Below are 10,918 nucleotides of genomic sequence, written 5' to 3' on the forward strand. Positions count from 1 at the left end.
TTACACAATGCACATATCAATACCCCGGAATAAGCTTGTTACTGACACTTCCATCCAAGCTTCTCTTCGTCGGCCACATTTTTTATTAGAGCAAATGTTTCTTCATCCCTGCTGCAATCTGACTCTATCAACAAAAATATGGCTAAACAGAACAAACTGAAATGTTCTTTGCTGAAGTAAAACTTTCACACAGGCATGGCTATTTGTTACACTGTTAGCTTATTAACAGCTGTCATGCATTTTGTCTCGCTCAACCTGGGTCAAAGCGTGTCAGCCCACAACACAGGTACGTGGTTTCATACTACGCGGGATTGTGACCAGGACCTGGGTCCGGACCCGGGTAGGAGTGCCAGTGTGAAAGCAGCTTAGAATTTTGATGTTGGCGACTTTTGCAGTTAAAAAAACTAACAAAAAAAAAATACAGTATATTTCACTGCTGTGTGCAGAAAGCTAGCAGGATACTTATATTTACATATTGTTAATAGCATTCCGTCTACCAATAGAGAAGCTCAAGTCATTTTAAAGTCATTTTATTGCGACCCCCAAAACATGCGTATGTTTACTATTCACAGCTGTGGCCAAAAGTATCTATCTATCTATCTATCTATCTATCTATCTATATATATATATATATATATATATATATATATATATATATATAAATATATATACCAATTAGACCAAAATTAGTGTTGGTTAATATGTTTTAATGACGTAGGTAAAGTGACCAAACAAAATAATGCATCCATTTCACTGGTTTGTTTTTATTACTGTATATATTATTAGTATTATTACATTTATTATTATTATAGCAAATAAAAACAACCCGACATAAACATTTAAAAACAAAAAAAAAAAAAAAAACTGTTGTCCTATTTCTGGATTAATATTGTTGCCCCTTCTTTATAGTTTTATATTTATTTACACAATTATATAGAAAAATGACATAATTTGCTAAACCACAATGGAGACAGTTTATTACTCGCCTTAATGCATTTCAAATTATACTGTATGTTTTCGTATCAGTTTCCTTTGAGATATATATACAGTGCCTATAGAAAGTCTACACCCCCTTTTTGAAATATTCACCTTTTATTGCCGTATAGCCCGCAATTAAAATGCATTTTTTTTTTCATTTATCTACACATCCTACCCTACAACTTCCAAGTGAAGATAAGTGTCCACCCCCACCCCCACCCCTTGTAATAGCAATCCCAAATAGCAATCCAAATTATTAGTTAGGTTTAATCGAATCCACATTCAGTATGTGGAAGTCAAGTGGCATCACCTGTGTTAAATGTGTGTAACCACCCCCTTTTAAAATCACCTTCAACCCGCGAATGAGTGGCCTACCACCAAGTGGCATCCACCTGTGTTAAATTGTAGTGATTCACATGGTTTCGGGGTAAATTCAGAAGTTCCTGTAGGTTCCCTCTGCTGGGTAGTGCATTTCAAAGCAAAGACTCAACCGTGAGCACCAGAGCGCTTTCAAAAGAACTCAGGGACAAAGTTGTTGAAAGACACAGCCAAAGCTACAATGGCGTGGCTAAGGAACAAAAAGGTAAATGTCCTTGAGTGGCCCAGTCTGAGCCCAGACCTAAATCCAATCAAAAATTTGTGGCATGACTTGAAGATTGCTTTCCATCAACGCTCCCCAAGGAACTTGACCGAGTTTTGTAAAGAAAGAATGGTCAAATATTATCAAATCTAGGTGTGCAAAGACCTATCCCAACAGACTCACAGCTATAATTGCTCCCAAAGGTACTTCCACCAAGTATTAACTCAGGGGGGTGGAAACTTATCCAATTATGATCTTTTGGTTTTGTATTTTATATATATATAGTTTATATAATATATATATAATATATTTTATAAAAAAATAAAAAAATGACAGTAGTCATTATGCATGGCAAGCATTGGTGCGGACAGTGTGTTTGGGGTCCTGGTCTCCCCTTCTATAAGGACCCGCTTCCGTTTTCCCGACGGCTGGCATGTGGTCAATTTTGCTTCTAGCTGGTGGCAATCAGCCATCACATGGCCATGCTCCCCACAGCGCCAGCAGATCCTTTCCATTTTGTGACCTCTCTCATGGGTTGGCACTCTACTCTTAGCAGTGGGGAGTTCTCTGGTCTCTTTATCATGCTGTCTCTCTCCTCTTGATGCGGCTTGGGTCCAGGATACTGATCGACTGGTGGAGGGCGCTCTGTGGTTGGTTGGTCCTGAAGCACTGTTTCAATGGCTGTGGCCCGGGTGATGGCTTCGTCCAAAGAAGCCAGAGTAGCGAGCCGAACTTGATGGCTCAGTTTCGATCCGCAGCTATACGGCGAACAAAGCTACTGCTCTCATCACTATACGCTCCTCTGGCTAGACGGGCAATGTCAACTTCCAGTGTTCCCAGTCTTTCTTTGGGGGACCGTCAGCGGTTCTGCAACTGGTCCTGGAGTAGCAAGTAGGACTCGTTTTCCACAACTTGTCTCTTCAGGGCCTTTAAGCCCTGTGATGGTAGCAGTGGAGCTCCAGCCATGCTCAGTGGCTGCAAGCTCGACTTGAGCCAGAACGGCTTCCAGGGAGATTCAGCTGGAGATGCGGGGTATTTTCTATTTGATTCCGGTGGGTGCCGGTGGTGACAGAGCTGTCAGTTCAGATGACAGCCGGACTTCACTCAAGTGCATTTTCAACAGTGTGTTGGATGTGGACCGCATCAGTTTCGCGCTGGTACTGGGCTGCGGCAGCGTGGTCGTGCCAGGAGATGGCTGCGCTGTCACGGCTAAGAGCGGGAGTCCTGAGTTGACTCTCTGAGGCAGGAACGCGCAAGCTAGTTTTGGGTTTATCACTTCTTGCAGCGGCGTGAACTCAAGGTGGTGGCGACGGCGGGTGGTGGTGACGTGAAACGTCGCCCAGAAGCTCTCCCTTTTCTGCCTTCCAGATTGCTGTCTCTCTAGGCTTCGTCTTAAGCCAGGCTGTAGCCTATTTTTGGCTACTGACAGGTGCATCCAGACCAGTTCCTTCAGAGGTCTCCATTATCCCACTTCTCTGAAATCAGTGTAACGTGACGCGTTGGGTTCTTAGTGGCAGAAGAAACGAAGACGCTACAACAGGATATTTCTTTTTAATGGCAATGCAGTTGTTTTATTTGCTGGACGCTCTTTTAGCCTGGAACTCTTAAACTCCACTCACACTGTCATTCGCATTCTGCTCACTGTGACTTTTTATAACCCCCACTCACTCTTGACTGGACATTTTCATGGTTACAAATATGAATAATTAAACAACCAATCAGAACAAAATGCAGTCTCACAGAGCGAGTAAATTGAGAGACGAGAGAGAGACAGAACAGCAGGAAAAGTCACCACACACTGAAAGAAAGACAGTTAGCAGTACAGCTACACAGAGCATTCTGCTCAAGACAGAGAGAAAGAGAGAGAGAGAGAGTTAGAGAGAATCATTAGCTTTACTTGCTACAACACAGCACACTCCATTTATGCAGGCCTATCACACACACACACACACACACACATCATCAAAGGCAACATCTACAATCTACACGAGTACTCCCATCCTTCCCCACAGTCCAGCACCAAGTCCAGAGCCCCATAATCCTCAAGCTTAACTGCCCCGTCGTTACAATAGTAAGAATAATTATTATTTTTAAACATACTTCATTTATCAGTGAGGGGATTCGAAATTGGTACAAAATGAATTTGTTGCTGCGGCGACACTGCTCTGCTGTTTGTATTGTGTTTCAATTTCCAGATGACGAGTAACATCATTTTCCCCTTGATGGCCACAGGACAGCTCCCGACAACACAGGGTACATTTTAAAAGCATGTCTGCTACTGGTACAATGAAGTGCCACTTATTTGTCCAGTGTGCTTTACATTTGGGGACGTACTTGCAAAACCCACAAACTTTCGATCAACTGCTTGTATTTTGGGATAACTGATGGTCTGTAGTCTCATTGGTTACCACAGTACACTTGCCTGCTCTTTCTAATGAGGCTCTATATGCATTGCTGTCTCTTGCAGTGCCTGAGTAAAAAGATTTTAAAACACACACACATGCACATTATTATACATAACTATATTATTTATTTTGGCAACATATTTGTCAGGTTGAGATGAACTGGCAAGTGTTCAGGTCCCAGTAATGTATAGCCTGTAAGTATTAATTGAATTTCACTAAAGAGAACAATATTCTGTATAAAATATGTGATGCTACATTCGTTGTGATTATTTTGTTACATTGCATATCACTGCCTCACATCAGCTGAGTCAGGAAACAATCTATGCATCGCACAAAGAAACTAGATGCTGATAAAAGCCTGGTGTATTAATACAAAAATATGTTTAAAAAAAGTAAATATCGAGAAATAATAAAACCAAACAAAATAATCTCCAAAGAAATTAACGAGTTAATCACAGAAGTTAACTGCAATTAATTGACAGCCCTAATTATATATATGTTTATTACTCCCTTGATCATCAGACCTGGCAGCTCCATAATTGTCCACTGGGCCCTCGTTTTGTCCACTGATTAATCAATATCGTTGAATGTGGCTGTTTTGGAAAGGACTCCACTTATGGTGCACGGAGGTATCTGCATTGGAGGTTGCACGAAACGTATTCAAGAAGTTGCTTGATGAGATTCTGGGACCAGTAAGCTACTAACAACCAAACTAGCAAGTGGGCCATATGGCCTCCTCTCATGTGTAAACATTCGTATGTTCTTATCTATTATATTTCTAAGGAGCGGATTTACAGCTCTACGATACATAGACTCAGACACTGCAGGAAGGCCATTTGCTGGTGCTATTAGCGCTGAGTTTGTTTTGATGCAAGATAATGTCTGTTGTCATACTGCCAGGATAGTTATAATTTAATTTGAGCAGGAGATTATAGAGGTTATGGACTGGCCAGCAAGAAGTCCAGACCTTAATCCCATAGAAACACCTTTTGGATCTTCTTTTACATTGTATTTGTCAGCATTGTAACCTTCCATGTGACATTGGAGAGCTTGGTGTTGCAATGACTGAAGAATGGGACAGGATCCCCCAAAATGTCGTCTGCTACCTTAGAAGCATGTTCCATCGATGTAGAGATTGCATTAATGCCAGCGGATCCCACACTCAATACTGAGATATTTATACAGACCATTTTCAAACTCTATGTAAAATTGATCTCCAGAGACCAAGCTCAAAGGCATTTTGATTACTATGGGCCTTGTTTCACATGTGTGTCACTGATGTTACGCACATAATAAAATTAATGTATATGTTAATTTCAGTGTGTAAAGGGTGCTCCCTTGAAATACTTAATTTAAGAAAAATTCAAGTTTGAAATGTTGCTTTGACTAGTCTGAATATTGGCAAATGTTAAGATTTACTGGTAAATGTTGACATTTGTCAAACAAAATGGTAAATGTCCAAAATAAACATGACAATGCTTTACTTCAGACATTTACCGATAAATCTCAAGAATAAACACGTGCCTTTGGCTAATGGCCAAATGTCTCGCTTTTGCGCATTAAAAGTAAGGCTTCAGGAGTCCTGTGTAACTCCAAGTGCCACAAGAGTCTACCAGGCTGCAATAAGTAAGTAAATATATCTAGTTAGTGCCTGTATTTGTCGCGTTTTGTGTCCTAACCAAAGTGTGATTTTCTGTTGAACGAATTATTTAATTTGCATTTAACAGAATGTTATTTTTCGTCAAACTACTATGTATTTGGAGTACAGTATCATTCAGCACCGTTATGAATTGTTTTAAAAGCAAATTTACCAGAATGTTGGTTGTTCTATATAAGTGGATCACAATATTGTTCAGTACCATGTTAAATTGCTCAGTTGTGCATTAATGTAAGCTCATTAATGATTATTTTGTTAATGGAAAATGTGTATTCAGAAATAAATATATTCTTTGATATTAATGATTATTTTGTTAATTGAGAATATGCAGGAATAAATATATTCTTCGATGACATACCGCGTAACCATAAATCGCATTTTTTGTTGATTCTAAGAACTGACAGACTGAATGACATGATTCTATATTTTAAGTATTCTAACTGGTAGAATAATGATAGATATATAATATACGTCATCAAATCTTACCAGTTATATTCAAAATACCGATTTATGGTATACGCCATACAGTATAATATATTATACTCTATTATATATATATTATATAATATACATCTATATATAATATATTATATGTTATATATATATATATATAAAGTTTTAGGCAGGTGTGAAAAAATGCTGTAAAGTAATAATGCTTTCAAAAATAGACACGTTAATAGTTTATATTTATCAATTAACAAAATGCAAAGTGAGTGAACAGAAGAAAAATCTACATCAAATCAATATTTGGTGTGACCACCCTTTGCCTTCAAAACAACATCAATTCTTCTAGGGACACAGTTTTTGAAGGAACTCGGCAGGTAGGTTGGCCCAAACATCTTGGAGAACTAACCATAGTTGTTCTGTGGATTTAGGCAGCCTCAGTTGCTTCTCTCTCTTCATGTAATCCCAGACAGACTCGATGATGTTGAGATCAGGGCTCTGTGGGGGCCATACCATCACTTCTAGGACTTCTTGTTCTTCTTTACGCTGAAGATAGTTCTTAATGTCTTTCGCTATATGTTTGGGGTGGTTGTCATGCTGCAGAATAAATCTGGGGCCAATCCGATGCCTCCCTGCTGGTATTGCATGATGGATAAGTATCTGCCTGTACTTCTCAGCATTGAGAAGACCATTACTGCTGACCAAATCCCCAACTCCATTTGCAGAAATGCAGCCCCAAACTTGCTTCACTGTTGCCTGCAGACATTCATTCGTGTACCGCTCTCCAGCCCTTCGGCGAACAAACTGCCTTCTGCTACAGCCAAATATTTCAAATTTTGACTCATCAGTCCAGAGCACCTGCTGCCATTTTTCTGCACCCCAGTTCCTGTGTTTTCATGCATAGTTGAGTTTCTTGGCCATGTTTCCACCTCAGAGGTATGGCTTTTTGGTTGCAAGTCTTCCATGAAGGCCACTTCTGACCAGACTTCTCTGGACAGTAGATGGGTGTACCAGGGTCCCACTGTTTTCTGCCAATTCTGAGCTGATGGCATTGCTGGACATCTTCTGATTGGGAAGGGAAGTAAGCATGATGTGTCTTTCATCTGCTGCAGTAAGTTTCCTTGGCCTACCACTGCGTCTACAGTCCTCAGCATTGCCTGTTTCTTTGTGCTTCTTCAAAAGAGCTTGGACAGCAACCCCTATCTGCCTTGAAATTTCTGCCTGGGAGAGACCTTGCTGATGCAGTATAACTACCTTATGTCTTGTTGCTGTGCTCAGTCTTGCCATGGTGTATGACTTTTGACAGTAAACTGTCTTCAGCAACCTCACCTTGTTAGCTGAGTTTGGCTGTACCTCACCCAGTTTTATTCCTCCTACACAGCTGTTTCTGTTTCAGTTAATGATCGTGTTTCAACCTACATATTGAATTGATGATCATTAGCACCTGTTTGGTATAATTGTTTAATCATACACCTGACTATATGCCTACAAAATCCCTGACTTTGTGCAAGTGTACCTAGACGAATTTATGCTGTTTTGAAGGCAAAGGGTGGTCACACCAAATATGGATTTGATTTAGATTTTTCTTCTGTTCACTCACTTTGCATTTAGTTAATTGATAAATCTAATCTATTAACATGTCTATTTTTGAAAGCATTCTTACTTTACAGCACCTGCCTAAAACTTTTGCACAGTACTGTGTGTATATATATATATATATATATATATATATATATATATATAATATATATATATATATATATATATATATTCTAATTTGAATCATACATTGCCTTTCTGGGCTTATTAACCAGGAACACAACTAAAATAACAGTTCCTGTTGTGAACATTGTATGGGCACTGTATGGATAGTAATCTATTTTCTTTTTTTCTTTTTTTTTAGGTCAAAGTAACCCAGGTGGCTGCCTTAAGAAAAAAAAAATCAAAGGATAGTGACCTTCTGTGTTTAGCTTATACGTCTTAAAAAATGCTACAGTGTCTTAAAAACTGATTTAACAAAAGAAAAAAAGATCCTGTGGTTTAACCTCAACGACTAAAATAAAATAAAAAATGCACTGGACTTTGTCTGTACACAACAAATCAAGCAGCAAGTTAAACCAGATGGACTTAAGAGGATCCAGCAGAAGAGTGCCCTCTAGAGGCATGGTCCTTACTGTTAATCATATCTCCAGTCTGTCAGTTGCTGCTCTCAATCAAATAACCAGAATTTAAGGTTATTAACGATATTGATTTTATAAAGAAAAGTATCTCTTTTTGTTGTTGTTGTAGCTTGAGTAATACTCTTAAGTGCCAAGATGTATTAATAGGTAGAAGATTGAAAAATGTCCTTTAAGCAAAAAAATTCTTGGTTTAAACTATAACCTGTCACTTTTACTAAACCAAAAAGGTTTTCAAGGTGAAGTTCAATGGCAACACACAAGTCCACACTGATTAATTGGTTTTACGAGTGCAGCTTTCAAAGTACATTTAGCTATTGGAAGAACATTTTATCTATTTGCAGTGGCCAAAACAATATTTTGCCTAGGTTGCACATAAATTATGTAAAGCATTAACAGCACATACAAACTTCCGAAGCAAACCTAATATAAATTAGCAAGGAAAAAGTGGGTGATTCACAGTTTCTCTGTATCGGATAATGCCTATTATTATGTGATGTAATAAATGCGTGCACAGACATGTCTGGTGGATTGACTAAGAATTTTTTATTATTATTATTTCTATTAACTTTGGCCAACTTTAACATACGTAACAGTGTTTACTCTTTTATAGTTATTATAAGTTTATTGTATGGTGTAAATGAATTGTTTTTCTTAAAGCTGTAAAAAAATGTATTGGTGGTTTCCTGATAATACAGTGTTAAGAGGGGAAGTAGTCTGTGATAGAGTGTATATTTTATCTTCCATGTGCTGTGGCTGAAAACTGTGCTTTGTGTAGGTGGCACGAAACCATGAAGAACTGAAGAGTAGCTCTTTGTGCTTGTCTTCTCCTCCAGGGATCTCTTTCCATGTATGAAAGGGTTTGTAAAGGAGGGCTTGTACTGCAATCATATTCTGCTGCTGTATCCATTTTGGGTGGACAGTCTGAAAATGCAAATGCTTTCAGGCTGAACACAAGGAAATACCCCAGTAATTCTCCAACCTGTTTTTAATGGTAAACTTGGAACGGAAGTGACATTTAAAATCTGTAATGGAGTAACAGAAGTGAGAAATTAAACAAAATGGCTGCAGTGTCAGAAAATACAATTGCAAATAAATTCTCCCCAAAATAAATTGTGGAAGAGAAGCTGCATAAAGAATTGTCCAGTGTATAGTAGTGGATAATTTTGTTTTAAAAGACTGACCATTTGCAGCCAGTGTTGCTGTACTTTATTTCTGGACTTAAACTGAACTTCTTGTATTGAATGTAATCTGTTTTGCGCAGTCCCTTCACAATTAAGCGTAAAGTTGGCCAGATCCCTGTTCACAATCACGTTCTTATTGTATTTCACTGTTGTTATCTGAATTCTGGCATCCGATTTTTTACAGCCCCGCCATCATTAAAATGTTCTCTAAACATAAATCTGAAGCATGTAGATGATGTTTATTTACTGACTTTATTAAAAAAAAAAAAAAAAAAAAAAAAAAAAAACATTATTTAGACTAGAAGCCATGCGTTTATCCAGGACAAGTTCAAGATTTTAAGGACATGTTTGTAAATGCTGTATTCAACATTCCAAAACAATAAGAGCCAGATTTTTTTTTTTTTTTTACTGTGATGGGTGCTGAACATTTTTAACCAGTATAGGGAGCTCCAGTGCAAAGGACCATTGAGGTCCTTTGTGGCAATTCTACACTTTAAGGCAGTCAGATAATCTCTTTCTAAATAGTGGTTCATTATTTATTTAACATTTTATTGTGCCATATAATAAAAAACTGCACATACTATATAAATCACTAATTCATGCATGCTGAGTATAATTTACTCAGTCTTTCTATATGTACTGTATATAAACCTATGTATGCACTAACCTCAATGGAAATATACATATAGTTAAGGCATGGAGTTATCACCTTAGGTTTGTAAGCTATGAAAAATAAGTTATCAAGAGTTTCAGCAAGTCACCTTTGCTATTGAATGTCCTGCACCCATTATATTCAGTGGTGGTATCACTACAGTATGTAAATAAATTATTCAAAACCAGTTGTGATATTTTAGATTTATTCTAGAAATTAATTTGAAATCCCAAGCAGAGAATCTTTTTTACATGCATATAGTGCCATACAATATTTATTCAAATGTACTTCAAGCATACACAGTGAGAAAAAAAAACAAAACAAAACAAAAACTTCTTGACCTCAAAAGAACGGCAGTTCTTTTGCTCTGGTTTGGCACTAACTTCTATTTTTAATTAGTTTTAGCTATTTTTCTATTTCTGTTACTTTTTAAAACTACTGTAAATATAATAAATTCAGTTTGTGAAAGGTGCAGAGGCTGTGCTGTTTTTCTTTTTGTTGAAAATATGTTCCCTTTCACGTATGAAATGTAACCATTACTGAATGGATATTTAGCTCCTAAATACTTGAAACCTGAACAAAATATATTAAAGCTGCTCACAGAGCATGTGACGCAGTCATGGCCCAACCCCGAGGGCACAAAGTTACAGTGCTCGCAGACATTTTTCTTTTCAAAGCTGACCTTAATTTTCCTTTCAAGGCTGACATATAAGTACTTGTTGCTTATGACTGTATCATTTGCACTGATTATTGTTTTACATAATTTATGTGATAATTTGTTTACACTGTAATACAGTGCACCTCCTTTATAATGCTGTAGTCGGGAGCCAAGACCGTACCA

At 37.8% G+C, this 10,918-nt stretch overlaps 1 protein-coding gene across 1 annotated transcript in view; it reads left to right on the plus strand.

Moving 5' to 3' along the window:
* The window catches only part of LOC121316905 (sodium/potassium-transporting ATPase subunit beta-1-interacting protein 2), a 213,598-nt gene extending 203,054 nt beyond the window's left edge, over positions 1 to 10,544 (plus strand). Inside the window, exon 7 of the mRNA XM_041252250.1 lies at positions 7,968 to 10,544. Coding sequence (XP_041108184.1) covers positions 7,968 to 7,977 — 10 coding nt within the window. The 3' untranslated portion in view covers positions 7,978 to 10,544. The remainder of the gene's footprint in view (positions 1 to 7,967) is intronic.
* The last annotated feature ends 374 nt before the right edge of the window (positions 10,545 to 10,918 follow it).

This window comes from Polyodon spathula, chromosome 6 (assembly GCF_017654505.1).
Source record: "Polyodon spathula isolate WHYD16114869_AA chromosome 6, ASM1765450v1, whole genome shotgun sequence".
In the NCBI taxonomy this organism is placed as follows: domain Eukaryota; kingdom Metazoa; phylum Chordata; class Actinopteri; order Acipenseriformes; family Polyodontidae; genus Polyodon; species Polyodon spathula.